Source organism: Bos javanicus, chromosome 9 (genome assembly GCF_032452875.1).
Source record: "Bos javanicus breed banteng chromosome 9, ARS-OSU_banteng_1.0, whole genome shotgun sequence".
Classification (NCBI taxonomy): domain Eukaryota; kingdom Metazoa; phylum Chordata; class Mammalia; order Artiodactyla; family Bovidae; genus Bos; species Bos javanicus.
In genome coordinates this window covers 68,228,049-68,249,920 of record NC_083876.1, presented here as the reverse complement: position 1 = coordinate 68,249,920, position 21,872 = coordinate 68,228,049, and the positions used below count along the sequence as shown (strand labels likewise).

The window sequence follows — 21,872 nt, the reverse complement described above, 5'->3', positions numbered from 1 at the left end:
ACCAAGCTCCTCCAACCATGGGATTTTCTAGGCAAGAGTACTGGAGTGGGTTGCCATTTCCTTCTCCAGGGAATCTTCCCGATCCAGGGATCAAACCCAGGCCTCCCACATTGTAGACAGATGCTTTACTGTCTGAGCCACCAGGGAAGTCCATATATTGTACTAAGATACACATAATTGACTTGGACATTTTTTCCTGAAAAACTTCAGAGATACCTTGAAATACTAAAAATAATACAAGTATCTGTTGGTCTGTCTCTTATGTTAAGGAACATGGTATGGCAAAGGCTATGGTGTCAAATGGACCAGGGTCAAATCGTGGTTCTACTACTTTGAAGTTGTGTGACCTTGTATACCTCACTTAACCTCTCTGAGCCTCAGTTCCTTCCTCTATAGAACAGGGATGAAAAAGCGTTCTTGCAAAGATTAAATGAGGTAATGTTTACAAAACACTAAGTACTGTGCCTGGCATAAAGGAAGTGTTCAACAAATGGCATCTTTCCCCATTATTAAAACCCTATAAGCACTATGTTATCTTAAAAATAAAGAGGAGGCAGAGCTTACCTCAGCCACAGTGAGGACGCAATACACAGACTGGTGTTCAGGGTCCACGCCTTCTAGTTTCATGCCAACTTTAAACCCATTTTTGTTATATGGAAAAGACTGATACTAAAATGTAAAATGACAGCAGTTTTAGTGACTGATAATCATTCTTAAGACTATATAACCAAATCATAAACAGCTCTTAAAAATGCAGGGAAAAAAAACAAAAAAGGATCACCCAATCATCTCATGTGAAAACGGAAAACACAAAGAGATGACAGAAAAGGAAATTCAAATGTTTTACATATTCGGAAAGATGATCAACCCCCCCATAAGAGTCATACAAAGTAAAATTACAGTAAAATAGATTCCACTTATCAGACTGATAAAGATCAAAAAGTTTGGTTACACTAGCAAAGCTCTAGGGAAAGAGATGTATAAATACATTGCTAATAGGGATATAAATTTGTATAACCTCTAGCAATCTCCTGAGATCTATAAAAAAGAACATTCTCTTTGACTCAGCAATTTTAATCCTAGGAAGTTACCCAACAGAGACAGCCACATATGTGCAAAATGAGCAGTGTATGAGGCTATTCACTAAAGCATTTACTTACCAAAAGATTCATGTATATATATTATACATTCCACATAGTGGAGAAGGAAATGACAACCCACTCCAATATTTTTGCCTGGAAAATTCCATGGACAGAGGAGCCTGGCGGGCTACAGTCTATGGGGTTGCAAAGAGTCGGACATGACTGAGCACACTCGCAGTCCATATATACAAATAATATTTCATCTCATATCTGTCCCATAATAACTTAAGCTGGTCTCTACTGACTGACACATGTATGTATGTAACACTCATGTGATATATATATGACATACATATATGACATTTATGTCAACCACAGTATGGACCAGTTTGTATTATTATGAAACAAACATAAGATGAAATATGTATGAGTATAAAAGACTGATGGAAGTGGGTAAATGAACTGAGATGGAATAATCTCCAAACTCAGTTAGACAAAAAAGCAAAGTTCAAAACAGTATGTGACATATGTCATCATGTGGTTAAAGGTAGGGGGAAGATTTGCCTATATATTGCTTATATGTACACATAATTTTCTTATAGCACTTTAAATTTTGAATCATATGAATGTATTGCTGATTCAAATAATTAACTGTATTTAAACTGTTTAAAGTGTAAAAATGTCTATTATGCAAAGGACCAAAGTTGCAAAAAATAATTATACAGAACAAGTCATATGCAATTGCTATTATATCTGAATTAAAGTCTTAATGTAAATGTAATCATCTCAACATTTACTATTCATCAGTTTTCAAAAAAAATTGTTATTGAATATTCACCACTTCTTAAAAATGGTGCGTTAATATGTATGTAACAAAGTACTGATGGCAGATTTACTATATATCATGTGATACATAATTAAATCATTTAAATCAAGGGTCAGTGAACTACGATCTATGGGACACACCAGCCGACCACTGTTTTTGTGAATTAAATTTTACTGGAATATTAGCCATGTTCATTCATTTATACATTGCCTATGGCTGCTTTCATTACAAGAACAGTTAAGCTGTTACAAATGAGACCATATACTCCATAAAGCCTCCAAGATTTTCTATTGCCCTTTATGGAAAAAGTCCGCTGATCCCTGGTTTAGCCCAGTGACAGCAGTTCCTACTCAGAACTACTTTTACTGATCTTAACTCACTTCTGATAAAAGATTTTTACTATAGTTTATTTAACAATCTGGTTTTTGATGTTCCGTTATATTATGCAAACCTTAGTAACTCATCTTTATTCTCTCAAAGCCATGACATTTTATGTTGTTTTTCTTTATCTACTAGTTTTTCAGTAGTAACAGAAGCATCCTCCTTCAAATCAATGCATGAAAGCCTAACAAACGTTGACAGAAAGCAGCGTCTGTCTGTAGGTGTGTGCTTGTATGTGCGTTGTGTGCCCACACATGTGGCTCTAGGGGAGGTGTGCATATATGATGATAGTTACCCTCCCACTTCCCCCTCCACATATGAAAAACAATATGTTTGAAAAAATTATCCCAAGTCACATTTCCTAGACAGATAGTAGAAACGGCAATACTAATTCCAGACCAGCGTTCCAGCTCCTTTGCCCTTATGCACAATGCCTTCTAGAAAGGTCGGTACCTCCTTGAACAGCTTTGCCGGCACGGCCACAGCTTTCTCCTCTTCCAGGTAGGATGCCCAGCACCAAGCTTTCTTTCCTTTAGGAGGCAAACCTGAAAGGCAAGTGAGACTAAACTGATAGAATTTCCAGAGCAGGATACTTACTGTGAACTCTCACTTCCCTAACGACCCCTAGGCCTGGCTCTTCTCTTGTTTCCATGACTGATATTTTCTCTTATTTCCATGACTGATATTTCTCAATTTCTTCCCCTGACTCCTCTTCTGAAGAAATGAGAGCTAAAAAGTAAACTATGTGTATACCCAGGAATGAGTGTAGAAGAAAGGAACAGAAGAACTTAAAGTACTTTTAAAAACTTAAAGTACTTTACTTAAAGTAAAGTACATTTACTTTAAGAACTTAAAGTAAATGAAGGAGACTCAGTAGGAAGCCAAGATAGAACAGAATCATGGAAGCTCAGCAAGTAAGAAGCAGGATGCTCCAAAGTTTTTTCCTAATGAATCAAGAAGCTGAGAACTGCGAAAAGGTCAGTGTACTGAGTAACTTAGGGACTGGCTGCTAACTTGGAGAAAGTGGGTTGGGGGGGGAAATCAGTGCATCCAAGCCCAAATTTTAAGTTGCAAAAGAACACATAAATGATAAAGATACAGAGTCTACAGCAATTTTATTTGGGGTTAATTTAACAAAAAAATGAAAATGAAGAAAGGATATATAATGTTAGGCTTGATGGGAAAGCCTTTCCCTTTTAAAATTGAGGGAAAGATACTTGGAGATGAGCTTAGAACAGGCAATGATAAAGCTCTTGAAGAGGAAGAAAATGGAAGACCTAAGAGAGGGAAATGGCTAAAGCAACAAGGCCACTGAGGGCCAGAGCCCTGAGAGTAGAAGAAATGAAGGGGAAGGGACAGAAAGGACAAAGACATTTTTGAGGCAGAGTGCAGAGTAACTGGGAATTTACTACCTTTAATGTCAGTGATGAAATAGAGAAGGCCATCCAAATGTAAAAGTTAGGCTGTGTGCTCGATGCAAGTAGAAACATCTCAAACTGTTTTTAAGAGACGAACAAGGGAGGAATGTGGTTAAACCCTGAAGAGAAGCGCTGGGTTCAGGCCCTGATTCACGGGAACGATGTGATTGGCAGGTCAGGATGGGACTGTGCAAAGTACAGTGACCTAACATGGAAGACCGGCCGGGCAGATGTGGCAGGTCCTTCGACACACCCTAGTGGGGCACACAGAAGCTTCTGGGGAGACAACCCAAGGTCCAGGAAGAATAAGGCAGCAAATTAGCCCACCAAGTACTGAAGGGCAGGGCCTAAGCTCTAGATTCCTCAGAGAATAAAGTGTTCCTCGAGAAATAAAGGAAGGAAAAAAGGGTACTGTGTCAGGAAGTCATGGTTGAGAGAAAACATTAAGAAAAAAAATCTAAAATTTTATGAAATGAGTAAGACCAGAGGTTTTAGTCAAAGTGCAGAAGTAAAAGAACCTACCTGATGGAAAAATAAATAACAGAAAATGATCTCAAGTTTTCCCTGATACTGCTTGAAACTTGCTAATTTCCATTTTCCCCTTGCCCTTTTCTACTTCTTCTAAACTCCAACTTTTATTGACACAATTTAACCAAAGAAAATCCCCAAACGATCCTTTAACTGCCATAGTGTGCGTTACAATTAAGACTAAAATGTCTGCCTGTGTGAAATATTTTCAACTTCATAAAATTACAAGTAAAACCTTCCTTTCATCAACTCACCCTGCTTTAATACAGCCGAATCACCTCGTCTTTTCCTTCGGGCTCTCTGTGAACCCCTCAGGATTCTCCCATCTTGTTTGTTTTCCTACGGTAAAGCAGAAAAGTTTATGATTTTTAAAAGTTCATGATATTGGCACCAATGAAAAGTTAGAGAGCTGTCAGAAAGCAATTTTTTGCACTGTTCTTCAGTTTCACTTCATAACTTTGAAAGAAAGAAAGAATATAGGTCACTTGAGAACTCTGTTGCTCTTGGCCTGAGGTCCTTACAAAATAAGAATATTTCCAAGAATTACACTCTGTTATAGCACAGATACTATTCCCACCTCCTTGAAAAGCTTTCTTCTTTCAGTTCCTTGACCACTCTGGTCTGGGTCCCCTGGTACCTCACCACCCCTCTTTCTTGGGCCTTTTGCTGACATCTCCTGCCATCTAATCCCCTTCTCTTCTTTATCCAATCACTCTCCTTAGGTTTGAAAGATTATCTGTCTGCTAAATATCCCCTGTTTATATCTCGAGCTCTGACTCATATATCCAGATGCCTACCTGGGATTTTCGCTTGGACATCTAATAAGTATCTCAAACGCATGATGGCCAACATACTCTAATTTCTATACTCCACTCTGGCCTTCCCATTCTCAAGAAATGGTATGATTACCCAGTCAACAGTTCAAGCCAAAAAGCTAGGAGTTATCTCTCATTCTTCTCTCTCCCTCATATACCCTGCCAACTCTGCCTTTAGCATCTATCTCAAAACCACTGCCTTCTATCTTAAACAGCCCTCTTATTTAGTCTACTACAATAAGCTTCCAGCTGGTTTTCCTGATTCTACTCTGTTCTCACATGTCAAAGCTAGAGTGATCATTTTAAAACATCATATCAAAATATTCCCCTTGCCCTCTACTTTCCAAGGGCTTCCCAGCACACTCAGAGTAAAGTGACAACCCATGACTCTGGTTTACCATAAAGCCCTGGACTGCAGAGAACTCTTCAGTCTCATCTTACTCCACTCTTCTCTAGCCTTCAAGGCTCAGCAACCTTGTCTTCTTTATTTCCTTAAATAAAGCATGCTATACATGTTTTTCATTATGGTCTTTTCCTCAAACAATTCCATTGCCCTGCAGAGCTCCTTACTCTCAACTTGACATCAGTCTCCTTATGCAGATCATACTGTCCAAGCCACCCTCCGTGGGAGGCCTCCTGATAACCTAGCCTGAAACAGTCAGATTATCTCAATGCTCTATTGTACTTCTCATCACAGTGCTTACCACAGGCTGATATTTCCCCTAGTGGTTTACTATAGGTCCCTGAGAAAAAAGATTCTGTCCTTCTGCTATCTTATTCATCTCTGAATTCCCAGCTCCTAAAACAGTGACTAACCAATAATCATTGCTCAATATTGATCTTAAGGAAAATGCTTTGAGACTTCAAAGTTGTCTTTTCATATAGAGCTACTAATAAATACTTTAGAGATGTTTATGTTTTAATTAGCATATTTTGAATTAGTTTTCCCTAAATATATCTGACATTTATCTGCCATTTTCTACCTACTCGCATAGTATTATAAGATCTGTCTGCAATTTACCAAAATGAGATTGGCATTTTGCTGTCAAGAAGAATTTAAAATTAATTTGCAGAACTGAAGGTTCTGCCAGTGACTCTCTCACTCCAGCAATAAATTTCAGGACTTCCTACTTCTTCACCCTGAGGGAGGGGTACTATACTATTTATTATTCTCATCATGAGATGAGGACTGTGACACACAGAGAGGACAGGTGGGCACTCTGCTGATGGTAAAACAAGGTCACAGAAGCAGCACTGAAACCCTGGTGCCACCTGCAGAAGGAGAAGCCCTGTGGGTACTGACCATCTCATCATCCCGCTCTTCTTCCTCCTTGGAGTCAGCTTTCAGAGATAACTTTGGCTTTTTCTTCCTACTACACTTAGAATCTTCTTCCTCGTTGTCTTCTCCCATGTCCCTTTCTTCCTTCTGATCTCTGCTGAATTCATAAACCCAAAAGAGTGACTAGGAAACAATACCCATCAAATATCTGCATGTTGATTAGCAATGCAAAAACCTTTTAAAAATATTTAACCAGGAAGAGAAATGTGTATGTATTAGAATATCATAGATAAGAGACACTTCAGACAAAAATCATGAATGACACTGTCAAGACAAAAAGTGGAAATTAGCTTATATATTAATTTATATAATTATTATAATTATGTAATTAATGATAGAATTTTAAAAGGGCACCAGCCCTACAGGTGAAACAGGTTCTAACAAGTTTTAAATTATTGGTTTTTCACAGCTACCATCCATACTAATAAAAGAATCGATTATCTGGAGCTATCCTAGTCTTTGGTGGCGATTTTAAAGCAACAATCTAGCAATTATTGAGAATGCCAAGTTCAATCAAAAAAGACCAAATGTAATCTGGCAAAATACCAGATGGCCAACAAAAACAGACAATTCCCCAGCCTGTGCTAATTAAAATACATGAGAAACTCCAAAAGAACATAAATACCAAGTCATTTATTTGCAGTAGACAAGTACTTGCAGGAAATACACCTTGTTAGTGATAAGTTGACCTCATCAGAGTCCCGCAAGGCAATCACACCACCATCAGTCACAGCTGATGGCCCTGTCTCAGAATCCTCAGTCTGTCCTGAGAATCACAGAGACACAATTACAAGACTCCTCACTATGGCCATTTAGTGGATGCTCAGTCAGGGGAAGCTGTATTTCATTCATGGAGTTTTAGCTCAATTGCCTAAGAACTCTTAAAATTTAAACCCAAGTACATTTTCACAAGGATCAGCGTCACTAAAACGTGTATGTAGCCCAAAGAGATCTAAATACTCTTGGCTGGGGAGAAAATTAATGTAAATAAAAGACTAAAGAAAGAGGCCAAGATTGTATTGCAGGTAGGACATGAGCAGTATAACTGAAGCCACCTGGTCCAGCAGTGGGATTAGGGTCCAAGTGCCTCCGAAGGGAAAGTCTTGAGGGGTGGGGTGGGGTGGGGGGGGGAGGCATTTGGATGACAGACGTCAGAGAACACTAAACCTCTCTATTCCCAAGCACCAGGCCCTTGGACTCTAAAACTCATTTTATAAGTGGAATGTGGGCAAAAACCTACTTGTCTTTAATATGTCGAGCACAGTTCTGGCTGCAGTGGTTCCCTCCAGAAAGACACTCATCTACGCTGCCATACTGACAACAGTTCTCACAGAATTGAAGCCCTTCTACTTTCACTGGGTCCTTCAGCCTGAAAGGCATTCCAGTCTTCTCAGAAAAGACTAGAAGGTGAAAAGAAGAAAAAAAAAAAAAACTTAAAACCATGACAAAAATCGTGGCAAAATACATTTAAACTTTTTCTTCTAATAATTTTGTTAGCAACACAATAAAAAGGATAATGTTTGTTGAATGAATGAATGAACATTGATCATTCCTTTGGGAGGGACAGGTGGATGGGCTGGACTGGGATCACTCAAATCATTTACATAACAAAAACACCTGTAGAAAAGACAAGCAAAAGCTTGTCTTATGCCTTTTCTACAGAGTTCAAAGTAAAATGGAAGAAAATTTCATTAGTCACTAAATTCAGAAGATGAAATTGTCCGTCCATAGAGTCCTTTACAGCTGTTATCTTTTTGACAAAATTTAAAAAGAGTTATCTATGTTATATAATGTTTTTGATGAGTTTTAGTTAATGGGCTGAATCATCTTTCTATTTTACTTTTAATGTAGCAGATCTCCTGAATCATAATTATCCATATTGTCTAGGAGTCCACACTTCCTTTCGTCTGAATCATTAGGCTAATCATTCATTCAGCAAACATTTATTAGGCACCCATTTATGCTAGACACTGATAATGATAGTACAGACCTTGCCCAAGAGAGCTCACAGTCTAGAAGAGAAGACAGGCAAGAAAACCAATATTTATAATAAAATGTGATACATGCAATAATTGAAGCATGAACAAGTTCCAGAAGCAGTGCAGAGGAAGAAGTGACTCATCCAGCCCGGGGTGGGGGTGCGGGGGGGGCAGTGGGTAGTTCGAGAAAAGATTTTCTGATAGAAAGCCTCAATCGAGTTTTGAAGGCCAAAGAGGAATTTACCAACTGGACAAAGAGAGAAACAGCATCCTGGCCAGAAGAAACAGTGTGAGCAAAGGCAAGGAAGCATGAAACCACATAGTCCTGGGAGAATTCTATGTAATTCAGTGCTGCTGGCCCTGCCAGAACACAGCGTACAAAGAACAGAACAGAGAGCAAAGAGACAAAAGCAAGCATGTGGGTGCGGGTCACCCAGATCTTTGTATGTTTTGCTAAAGAGACAACAAGAAGTTGGTGAAGTGTCAGATAAGCAATCTACATCAGTTCCTCTCACTTCAGTGTGCTGGATAAATTGGGGGAGATCAGAAGCAGAGGGATTTTTTAAGAGATGTCTGCAGTGGTTCAAGTGAGAGGTGATAAAGGCCTAAATGAAGACAGCGGCAGTGATAATAAGTAGAAAAGGCCAGATCTGAGACATATTTAGGAAACAAAAACCAAGAGGATTCAGTAATAGGCTATGGGGCTGGGAGAGACCAAATTCAGGACGACTCCTAGATTCCTTGCTTGTCCACTGGATGGATGGTGCTACCATCAACTGATATTACGGGCTACAGAAGAAAAAGCAGGTTGGGGGAGGGGAGAAAGAAATAGAAAATGAATTGCATTTTAGACATGTGGAGTTTGAGGTACCTGTGGGACATCCAGGTGGAGATGTCCAGTAGGCAGGTGGAAATACGGGCCTGGAGCTCGGGGGAGAGGTCGGGGCTGGAGATATAGATTTAGGAGTCATCAGCATATAGGTGTTAGTTACAACCATCAGAGCAGATGAGAAAAAAGTGGCAGGCTTTTGGCTAAATCACCTGGGTAGGCTATTACAACATGAATTTACTTGGTAATTTTCAATTAACCTTGTGCTATGACAGATCTGGCTTGAGGAAAGAAGACACTTTACAGTTATTTCAAAAATATTAAAGCTGGTTCCATATCAGTTTCATTATAGAAATTTACCTAAGAATATGTGACATGAAGATCACCCAGGATTTTCAAAGTTCAGCCTATTATAAAACCTTAGTCTTACATTAAAAACTCTCCAAAAAAAAAAAAAAAGAGAAAGGACAATGCAGATGGCCCACTCTTACCTTCTTGAGCAGTTGGTACCATCCAAGTTGTAGTTGCTGTTGCTTTTTTAACATTTTCCATCTCACTCTCATCTGTAATAACTTCCAGGGCTCCAAACTCATTTACACGGAACTAGGAGCAACAGAAGAAAGAGGCAGAATTTATAAAAGTGTTCAGAACTGTCACCATTTAAAGGCTGACACTTAGAGTCTACATTTTAAGAGTTAATTTCAACAATTATATTCAGATAAGCCCCAATTATATCCAGATAAACTCACTACCACGATGAAAACCTTTGCATTTAAAAAATCTGGAATTTCGGGAAGAGGGAACAGAACAACGCGGCAAAGCACTTCTTAACAACACAAGCCACCACTTTTGCACTGTCCCGTGGAGTTGCCAGCTCACTTCTTTGGCTCTCAATTTCAAATACTGTTTTTTTTGGCTAAGGCTTTTTTTTTTCACATTACATATTACGGTTTATTTAATAATTAAAGTTAGTAAAAGCAGAATTACTGTTTTCCCAGGAATCAACTTGTCTCACCCAAGATCACCTAGTTCAAAGAGCAGGAAAAATTACCATTTTAGAAATTCTGACTTGTACATCCAATCTCCATATTCCAAGATGTGAAGAAGGAAGGCTGAAGCATGAGTCATGGGACTCCCCTCAGGCTCTATATTTCCTCTTTCACTGCTCTTTAGAATTCTCCATTATAGTCATTCACTTCTAGTCCTCCCAAACAACTGGTAATATCTGAGAGATCTGAACAAGTCTACTAGCCTCAGGCCAAGTTTACCACTAAAAAGTAAGAGCATTTTGATTTCATGGGTATTCTGGACCCCAAATATTGAAAATTTCCTCTCACCTCATCTCATGGCAAGCCTCAAACCAAATATTCTTCTGCAATCTCCTGGGCATCCTCTGTGGAATCATACTGGGCATAATGTGTTGAAAGCCTTGAACCACTACCTGTGTGCAGGGGCCCCATCCTCTTTGAAACAGCTAGGTTAACTCACATTCATGAGAGTCAAAGTTACCCTGTATTCCTTCTGTTTTCCCATAAAACAGAATGACATAAGAGATTCACTAATTTTACCAGGGGACAAAGAGCTAGAAAGCTCAAAATTCAAAAGGATCATAAAACATTGGCTTAAAGTTCTTAGAGCGCTCCCAGAAATATATGAACATGCAAATATGCAGTATTTAAAATGAGGCCTTCTATTTTCCAATTAAAAATCTATTTGGTCAACATGCCAACAGAATGATTAATTTTATCAAACTAGATTCAGTCTACAAGTCAGAAAAATCTTCAGCCAAATTTACAACGAATTATTCTTTCCACCAGGTGAAAATAGCACCTTAAACAATTTTCTGCACATGGTCCACAATTATTAAAAGCTTTCTAGATAGAACAAGTGACATAGTTATGGAAAGTGAAAATGTTTTCTCCCTATTATATATTTCAGATACAAGTTCCCAGGTAGCATGCATATACAAAACCTGTGGATTCACCTAAAAATGTCAGTTTAAGAGGTGGTAAAAAGTCAATTGGGAAGGAAAGAGCTAAAAATAACTTCACTTGTTGGGAAAAAATAAAGTTTTAAATGATCAACACTGAAACCAGAATATTTGAAAATAAAGCTGATAGTACCATCTACTGGGCAAGAGTAGAAAAGTCAAGCCATCATGATTATTAATTAATGACGTTAAAAATGATGGTGGAAAATCAATTCTGAATGGAATTTTAAAAAAACTAGCATTAGCCCAGGTAAGTAAGTTTACTTTTATTATATGCTGATGTTAATTTAAGCTTTTTGATAAATATTAATACAAAATGTGGGAAACAGTACAAAACATTTACATTGCACAGAAAGTCTTCTGTGGTTCAAATTTCCAGACTGCTGCTAAACTACACGCTGGCATTTCAAACGCTGAGAAAGAGAGTGCAGCTGAATGGATCTTCACATCAAAATTCAGACCTGTGACACCTGGGAGTTTTAGGCTCACGTTTAAAGTTAAAAGATAATATTCCCACAGAACAACATTTAATTCTAGTTATCTTTTCCTTCTCCTAATATTCACTGCCAGTAACTGACCTACAGTCTAAGCACAAAGTAAAGATACAATGCACTTAGGAACACGGTTAACTCCTGTAAGCCGGGGACCCATGGATGGACTTCAGGGATTGATAAATCACATCAAATAAATGCAAAATTATGGTTAAGGGCAGACATTGATTTATCTGTGGATAGGGTTCATTAAGTTTAAAGGCATCCTATACCGCTGGGGAAAAACAAAACAAAACAAAACAGAACTCCTAAAGGAAAACAGGCAGAACACTGTCTGACATAAATTATAGGAATATTTCCGGGGGATCTATCTCCTAACACACAAGAAATAAAAGCCCAAAGGGGGGCACCTATTTAAATGTAAAAGCTTTGCACAGTACACGTCAACAAAAGGAAAAGAGAACCTACTGAATGGGAGAAAATACCTGCAAATGATATGAGCAACAGGGGTTAACATCTATTTATCTAAACAGCTCATACACCTCAACACCAAAAAACAAACAGCCCAACTAAAAAATGAGCAGAAGAACATAATAGACATTTTCCCAAAAAAGACAATGAATGGCCAATAGACACATAAAAAGATGCTCAACATCGCTAATCATCAGGGAACTGCAAATCAAAACCACTGTCGTTGTATGTTTCATCACCTCACAACCGTCAGAACGGCCATCATGAAACTGGACACAAACAACAAATTTTGGCGAGGATATGGAGAAAAGGAAACCCTCCTATACTTTGGTGGGATTGTAACTTGGTGTACTCATTGTGGAGAACACTATGGAAGATTCTCAAAGACCTAAAAACAGAACTACCATATGAGCCAGCAGTTTCATTCCTAAGAATATATCAAAAAACCCAAAACACTAATTTTAAAACATATTTGCACCCCAATGATTATAGCAGCATTGTTTACAACTGCCAAGACATGGATGCAACCTAAGTGTCTAACAGATGAATGGATAAAGAAAATGTGATATACACACACACAAACACACAATGGAATACTATGCAGCCACAAAAAGAATGAAATTTTGCCATATGCAGCAACATGGATAAGTGATACAAGTCAGACAGAGAAACACAAATATTTTATGGTATCACTCATATACGGAATCTAAAAACAACAACAAACTAGTGAATATAACAAAAAGAAACATACTTACAGATATAGAGAACAAACTATTGGTTACCAGTGGGGAGAGGGAAAGGCGACAAGGCAACATGGGGGTAAGGCACTAGGAGTTATAAACTATCAGGTACAATATAAGCTATAAGGATATATTGTACAACATGGGGAAATATAACCAATGTCAATAATTATAAGTAGACTAGAACCTTTTAAAATCGCAAATCACTAAATTGTACACCTGTAACTTATAATAAAACATTAACCTCAAAGTATTTTTAAAGTATCCTATGATATGCTCAAAGTCTGAAATTGGTAACATTTTTATGAATGCTGCTAGAACCATAGAAACTTGATAAAATCACTTTTTTTCCCAGGTTATTGGTTCTTTTAGACACCTTAAAAGCAGTAAAAAAAAAAATAGCAACTGACTCTATTCTACAATCAAGAATGCAAAAATTTACAAACTTTATAAAAGGGCTTTATAAAGCAAATCAAGCATATCAGTTGAGACTAACTTCTTCTGTTAGTGGATACATATAGGTCAATCAGAAAACAATTATGCCTGAAATATATAAGGGGTTGAGAAGGTTTTACTTGTTTGTCTTGGCTTAAACTACCTTTGATTCATTCTCTTCTTTATTTTTGCTTATAGAGACAAAGGATCTTTAGCCTATTTGTGCCTGTCTTTAATAACAGATCATTAAAAGACACTGCTGAGATTACTGTTTTTATTACTTACTACATTGAAATAAATGTTGAGTTCTACTTACCAATCTATTTTAAGGGCAAAGGTATTTAGTAACTAAAGTGTTCTGAACGCCAATCAAGACAAGGCAAAACCCTGCACAAAGAGTGTAGTGAATTTTCCAGTTGGGTTTCTGCATCACTGCTGCTGGGTCTTGCTCCGGGTTAAGTGGCAACTATTCTTTCGAGATAAGATGCTATCACTGTTGGGAGTGTACCGACATTTTACTGAGGGATGCTGGAAGGCTAAATCCTTATGACACAGAGGAATAATTCTTTGTGGATCAATTTCAGAAATCGTATAAGAAGTTTAGAAAAAAAAAAAAGAAGAAGAAGTTTAGGTAGAGAACTGCTTAGGGACAGCAAGCCCTACCGTGCATCTTTCCACTAGCCTCACCACTTAAGTCGCCTGCCTGCTCTTACAGCTGGCCCTGAGATATTAATCTACAAACACTGATGTGCATTTTAAAGGAACAAATGAGACAACAGTAAAGTTTCCAAAGCTTGTTTAAGTGAAAATGTCTTGTTAATGACTACAAGAGGACCAGCAGACACTTCCTGATCTCCCCTAATACTGGACTTCCTGATGCTGACCCCCTTTCTGAATGTCCCTCTCTCTCCCTTCTCCCATCCCCGTCCCAAAAAGTCCTCACAGACTCCTACCTATTTTCAGGCACCTGAAAGCTCACGTGACATCTGTTTCCAAAACCCTCCTGATCCCTCCAGCTAACATAATACTGCCTCTAAACTGCTGTTAACATTTTCCTTTCATCTCTTTTGATATGAAAACATTTCTCTTGTTAGACTGAATAGCAGTGTAAGAGAATCCATTTTAAAATCAGAAAAGCCTGGTTTTAAGACCCAGTTCTACCAATAACTAACTGTCTGACCTTGAGCAAGTGACATTAACCACCCCAGGCCTCTGTTTACTTCATCTGTAAACTAACATCAGTGACAGAAACTGCCTCAAATGGGTTAAATAAGTGACTTAAAGTAAAAGGCGTAGGGCCAATCCCTGATGGCTCAGTGTGTAAAGAATCCACCTGCAATTCAGGAAACACAGGAGACAAAGGTTCGATCTCTGGGTCGGGAAGATCCTCTGGAGAAGGAAAAGGCAACCCACTCCAGTATTTTTGCCTGGGAAATCCCATGGACAGAGGAGTCTAGCAGGCCACATAGCCAATGGGGTCGCAAAGAGTCGGACACAACTGAGCAACTAAGCACAAGAAACAAAGAGCTCACCAGAGAATAAGTTCTCTATTCTTTCTGCTACTGCACCCAAAAAAGGAGCTTTTGCACTCTGCTTCCTATAAGGGTTGGTTAGCCCAGTGGGAAGTGGGGAATGGGGACTCCAGCAACAGGGACCAGTAAAAAGAGACCAAGGTGTGAACGAGCTGACTGGGCTGGAAAGGAAACCGGGTGGCATGGAGATGTGAAACAAGATGCAGCTGGGGAGAAAAGTAATGGTCAGACCACCAAAAACCTTTTGTGGTGAACTTAAGGGGTTTGAACTTTATCACGAAAGATACAGGAAACTGCTAAGGATTTTAAGCAGAAGAGTGATGTAACTTGATTGGCCAGCAATCACGAGGCTTTTACAGAGAAAAGTTCTTCCAAAACGGCAATAAACTGAAGCATATAAAAACCTGTTCCCATGAAAAGAAACTGACTTCTATGTATTTCCTGAATTAACTTCAGCTGCTTGTCTTAGTGACTGCACATTAGGAAAGCCACATACCTTCATCCACTAAAAAAAAGAAGAGCTTCTAGGGTCACATAGGCAAAGTATGATGCAGGAGAGTATATTTCATGATTTATTTAAAATTCTTTCCAATAACTTAATTGTGAAAAAATAAATTTCTCAATTAGATCTCCTAAGCAACTCAAATTTTAATATGAAGAGCAAGTGAGTCCTAAACAATATAATCAACTGGTGAGTCTTTGACTCTCTTTGGATAAAAGGAGTTCTAAAGTAGAAAATGTCTTTTAAATTATTTTTTTAAGTGGGATATCAAACTGTCAACAGCACATAAAGTAAACTGGGTACATGGCAATTACCCAGGTAATTAGATGAGTCTAAAAGTCAAATCAAATAACCTAGTTTATAATACCCACTAAGTGGCTTAATTACCTGATTACCTTTATAAAAGTAATAGGTTAATTCCTAAAATCCATTGCTTAAAAACCTTCAGGCAATCTAAATTTCTCAGGGATGGAGATGTCACTCTATTATTAAAATCTAACTGAAAAAAAAGTATAAATTTCATCATCCACCTGACACACACACACACACAAAAAGCCATTCAGAAGAAAAAGGATAAAAATGTACAAGAAAAATAAGACTCTGAAACAATAAAAAAGGTAGTTTACATAATACACCATAAAGCAAGAAAAGATAGAATTTGTTAATTTTTTTTACACGTATTTTTTTTTAATCCTTATAACCAGCTTATGACATAGATCCTATATCCCCATTTTACAGATAAAGATTCTGAAGTTCAATTTAAACAAAACTCATTTAGCTAGTATGTGGTTGACACTATCAGAATCTCAAACAGTTGTTCTTTCTCAAAATTTTCAGCACTCTATTTCCATCATATCTAATCCAGATGAACATTTGGAGAATGTTAGAGCAGATAAAATCCTTGGTATTCATTTAATTCCTTATTTTACTAAAGAGGAAACTGGCCCCAAAGAGATTAACTGACTTGTTCAAGGTCACAGAAAACTAACACTAAAAACCAGATAGTCTTCCCAGATTTCACTAAACCTCACTGCAATATTTTTGTTAAGCTAAACTCAGATAGATATGTTGGCACACAGCACTTAATTAAACCAAAACCAACTAAAATCTAAGTATTTTTCCAACAACAAGCAGACTGTCCAAATCTCACCACTGAGGATCAACTAGAAAAGTTTTGGCTCAGGTATTTGTCAAGTAGCCACTAAAAGGGAGCAGATTCCAAGAAGTCAATATTAGGGTGCATGAATTCCTAGTCAAGACAGGCAAGAAAGACAAGCGTTAGCGAGGTAAGCCAAGAGACAGTCAGGGAGATCAGAAGTTCAAACACCTAAGTGACCAAGTACAAACACGAAGTCTAAAGGGCCACAGACAGGTTCAAGGTCCCAGAGATAGGATCAGAGCAAAAGCAAATTAGAAATGAGAGGTGGGTGCTTGCACAACCCTGTTCCATGGGGCAGCAGGTGTGGTCCTGGAGTGGCTCAGGCGGGGGCAGGGGGTGCTGGGGAAAAGGGGGCAGGGTGAGCACCTAGAAAAGGAGCAGACTCAAGCACTGCTCTCTGAAGAGAGTTCTCATTGTTACAAAAGCAGTCTCATTTACAGGAAGCACCAGCTTCCGAACAAGTGATTATACAAAAATCCATATTCACAGTTTACAGTATAAATAATTTAAGGGAGGTGAACAGTCCTGTTTATTCAGTATTTTAGCTTTATCCAGTTTTTACATAAAATAACTAGGACACAGGGAGGGTAGCTTTTCACTTCAGTTACAAAGCCCATCACTACAAAACATATACAAAGCTAGGCCTTCTAAGTCTACCATTCTTAAAATTTATTAGCCATAGAAATCCTGAAACGATCTTCCTTGAAACTATACATTAATTTCTACAAAATGAGTACAGATTGCAGAAGGATTTCTTAGTCCCCCACCCCAAATGACAAAGGCGTCTGCCAATCTACCAGCCATGTATTGTCTTGAGAGGCAGAGGAACAAGTATCATACAAAACTATAGCCCCTGTGCTTCAGTATAGAATTCGCCTGCAATGCAGAAGACACCAGAGACGCAGATTCAATCCCTGGGTCAGGAAAATCCCCTGGAGGAAGGCATGGCAACGCACTCCAGTAATCTTGCTGGGAAAATCCCACGGACAGACGAGTCCAGCAGGCTACAGTCCATAGGGTCGCAAAGAGTCAGGCACGACTGAAGCAACTGAATACACCTACACACACCTATGCTTAATGCTTTTAATCCTTATGTCACATATGTGCTCAAATTCATTTTAATAATAAACACAAACAGATATACACACATATACAGTTGTATGCAATACAGACCGCTTACCTTTAAGTCACTTCCTGGTAATGTACCTACTCCATCCTTCCAATCCATAACACTGAATACATCAAATTCTTGACCACTTGTGCTAGAGGCAGATTCAGTCATGATTTATTTTTTAACCTGGAAAAGGAAAAAAAGGGCATAGTACCACATAGTCTACATGCAAATCAATTTTTATTTCAGTGGTCATTCCTTCAGTTTCCCTTAACTACATAATTTTCTTGGTCACAGTGTCCCACATCCAGAGATTTAGAAATACCTGCTTCAGAAACATTTTTTCGAGTGTAATCTAAAGTATATTACAGGAGAAAATAAGTTCTAGTTTAAACAAAAAGTACCATGGTAAACCTTTGCCATTGTTAGAAAAGGAATTCACTGTTTCATAGCATACTCACTTAAAACAGAAAGTCTTGATCACACAGGGATAGAATTCTTCACCCTCTAAGTTTTTTCTCCCCCCTCTAAGACTTTGAAAAGAGAGTAGATGTGCATAAAGGAGAGTACCCAATATAAAATGTTGAAAAAGAAAAGAAAGGCCATTTAGATTTAAAAAAAGAAGATGAAAAGAACAAGAAAATTCAGTCCATTATTGAATGCCATCTACACTAAATTTGTCAATTAAGTCTGTTCTATCAACACAACGAATACACAGTATGATTGATTCAATAAACTTATTTATTTAATTTCGTTGAAACAGCTGCCAAACTGATGTTCTTAGAAATAGGAAAACAGTCTCAAAATGTACAGCAAACATAATAGGGCTATGTTAAGATAACCAGTTTGGGTAGCTACACGGTGATAATACTTTTAACTTTCTTTCATTTAAAAAAAAAATTCAAGAACAAACTTTTTCATAATCATATACCCACTGGTGGCAGTATTGATACTGTTACTCTGAGGCTGCTGTCTTTGTGGTATGGGATAAAACAAGTAAGTAATTACATTGGTGTCACTGACAAGTGGTCAAAGATCAATGCGTCCTAAATCTGAATGGAAGTATCATTATGATTCCATGATGCACTTTGCTTTAGAAATATGCATATTTTCTAGCTTTGCCCAGACAAACTCTGGAAAACAACCACCAGTCCAAATTAATCGCCTAGTGTTCAGACTGTAGTCTCTAAATGCCATTTCTCCCAGGTCTTCCCAGAGAACGAGCTAACTGGCAGCAGGAAATGTGCAAGATGAATCAGGAACATCTTATCAAATTAAAAAGCAAGGAAGCTATCAAAGACAGCAGAGTTCATACCAAAAGGACTCAGAGACCAATCTGAAAAGGCTTCTGTTGGCCAAAGTAAGGATATTAGCTGCAGTGACTTGAAACATATCAAATAAGTTTAAATTATTATGAGTTCACAACGATATTCAAAACCAACCAATCAAGAACACCTCACTGATCTCCTTTTGAGAATACAAGAGAACCACTAATTCATTATTGGGGAAAAGAAATAAGGATTTATCCTGACTGTATCACATGAGATCAATAAGAACTATATCTCAGGGAAACCAAATCATGGGTGAAAGGAAGCTTCCTTTTAGAAAAAAATTCTTGATTTTTTATGATTCCTAATAAGAAGGAATGATAAAACTGAAACATAACCATTTGCAACTTTAAAAATAATGGCTCTAGACAATAACCATGAGTGCCTTCTAAGAATACCTACCAAGCCAATACCATCTATGAAGCAGTCTTGCCAGGAAAAAATTACATCAAATCTGATGTGATCAAGTCTATTCACAGGAAATATCATAGACAAAAGAACATGTGAAATCACACCAAAAAGATGTAAGAAGCAAGATATGAGTTGTTCTGGGAATTTCAAGAGGTCCAAGAAGTCAAAATTATTTTCATAAAAATACTAGCACATTATTTGCCTTTTTCATTATGCTGATATTTACACTGATGAGCCAAAGCAACAGTGGGTAAACCTGCTGGAGCAGAAGCACTCAGGTACAGTAGGAGTCATTTCAGTAGGAGTCAACAAATGCCAGACTCACTAAAGACCATCTCTGATGAAGTAAAATAATAAACTGTATTAAGTCTTGATATTTGACTACATATCTTTTTAATATTCTGTCTGATGAAAGAGGAGTATGCACACAGAGCTCAGGCATGCCAAAGTACCATGGCTGTCTCCAGGCAAAGTACCTGTGAACTGTTTGAGAGGCAAGCTGAACAAGCTGTTTTTTGTTTTTTCCTTTGAAATCCCACTTTTACTTTAAAAATTATGTTTATTCAAGTTTGGATATCTGGAAAATACACTGTCAAAAATAAATGAAGAGTTTGTCATATGAAGGAAAACACTGACAGCATGTTACTAATGTAATGATACAACTTGAACATTTTGGAAAACCTGTATGTACCACAATAAGCCTGACAGCTTCCCAATAGCTATAGACTTTTCCAAGGAGATGGATGGTGATATTCATGAAAATGACCTTTAAAGATACTTAATAATGAAATATGTCATAACTCAGTTAGGTAGTATTTTCCAAACAACCAACGCTTAAAGTTACAAAATTATGCATGGTTAAAGGGTCCATTCAGAATGTAGGACAGGCCAATGTGATTTTAATGTGACAGAATACAGAAAACTCATTGATAAGATTTCAAATTGCACACTGCAACTGACCTTTAAGAAACTACCACATGTCAAGTTTTGGTATAATACTAAAGAATATCCATCATTAAATGAAAATCTTAAAATATTCCTCCCTTTTCCAACTCGATACCAGTGTGAAGGAGACTTTCTTCACATGCTTCAATCAAAACAATGTATTGAAACTGACTGAATTCAGAAACTGATGGGATAATTCAGCTGTCTTCTATTAAGCAGACATTACAGAGATTTGCAAAAATGTAATACAGTGCTACTTTTCTCACCTTTTCTTTTAAATTTTGGAAATTATCCTTATATTTCATAAAAAGTGTGGTTGTATACACTTAGGTAATCAATTTACTGTTGTTATAAGTAATAAATAACCAATATATTTTAATTTCTAATGCAGTAAATATTGATAAATGTAACACATAAAAACAATAGTCTTTGTTTTTTTTTCATTTTTTAGAGCATAAAGGGGACTTGAGACCCAAAAGTCTGAAAGCCATTGCTACACAAGATTAAAAAGTTGTTTTCTGCACATACGCACACAAAAAATTTTTAAGGAATGATAAATAAGCAAGCGAAAGAGGAAATTTGAAATTTAGATTGAGACATAGTAACTAATCAATCATATTCTGCATTTCATAGATCTTGTTTCAACCCTGATTTAAATTATTTAAAAAACAGATGATTAGGTAGGAGGGGAAATACAAATACCAACTATTTGATGATATTAGGGAAATACAGTTGCTTTTTTTAGAGAGATGATACATACTTTAAAGAGAGGAGGCCTTCCATGTATTTTTAGAGATACAAATCAAAATTGTGAAATGAAATGCTACAAGGTGAGGAAGTTGCTACAAATTAATTAAGCGGTAAAGTGGTGAAACAAGACTGGCAACATCCTGGAAAACTGCGAAGAGGAGTGAAGGGTCCAGAGTGGTTATTATCCTACATTCTATACATCTTAAACACTCAATAGGAAAAAAAAAACAACCCTGTTTCTCTGAGTTATAATGTGAGCTATAAAGACTTAGCACTCACGAATTCAAGTTGTAAAGGCCCGAGAAGAATCCATCTAAAAAGCAGTAAAAATAAGAAATAAATTAAGACTCATACTGATGTTCTCTATGACTCCTATCTCACTAAATAAACAAAATAAATGAACCTGACTTCCCTATTAAATAATGTAGGAGTGGCAACTTTTTCCTGATAGAGTGATAGTATAATTTTCCCCCTGGTGGATAAATGAGGTAAACCCTGAGTGATCTTGCAAAAAGAAACATTGTAAATTTATTAATTCAATCTCATCTTCTTCCAAAAAAGGATTCAAAGCATTAGATAATTTATAAAAATTATTTATTTCATTTCCTTCTTTCTCACAGAAAGATGGGTTCTATTATCCCTCTAGTTGATGTTGGAGAAAGTGAGTTGCAGAGTTCAGTAACTCACCCAGAATCATATTTGGTGACACAGTCAGGATTGAACCCAGATCAGCCTGATTCTGACCCTGGTGTTTTTCTTCAACCACTGTCTTCCTGTTTCAAACTCTTATCCCCTCAAGAATCTGGCTAA

General features: G+C 37.5%; 1 protein-coding gene across 10 annotated transcripts in view; it reads right to left on the bottom strand.

Moving 5' to 3' along the window:
• L3MBTL3 (L3MBTL histone methyl-lysine binding protein 3) overlaps nt 1-21,872 on the bottom strand; it is a 104,884-nt gene that overhangs the window by 65,046 nt on the left and 17,966 nt on the right. For 6 of the 10 annotated variants that reach the window (XM_061427938.1, XM_061427943.1, XM_061427942.1 and 3 more), the window contains 8 exons: nt 17,698-17,814; nt 9,689-9,800; nt 9,240-9,314; nt 7,630-7,789; nt 6,354-6,486; nt 4,490-4,574; nt 2,743-2,834; nt 565-669 (listed from right to left, as the gene is read on the bottom strand). In XM_061427938.1, coding sequence (XP_061283922.1) covers nt 565-669; nt 2,743-2,834; nt 4,490-4,574; nt 6,354-6,486; nt 7,630-7,789; nt 9,240-9,314; nt 9,689-9,800; nt 17,698-17,799 — 864 coding nt within the window. In that variant the 5' untranslated portion in view covers nt 17,800-17,814. The remainder of the gene's footprint in view (nt 1-564; nt 670-2,742; nt 2,835-4,489; nt 4,575-6,353; nt 6,487-7,629; nt 7,790-9,239; nt 9,315-9,688; nt 9,801-17,697; nt 17,815-21,872) is intronic. The other 4 variants (XM_061427945.1, XM_061427944.1, XM_061427947.1 and 1 more) reach the window with 4 other exon arrangements.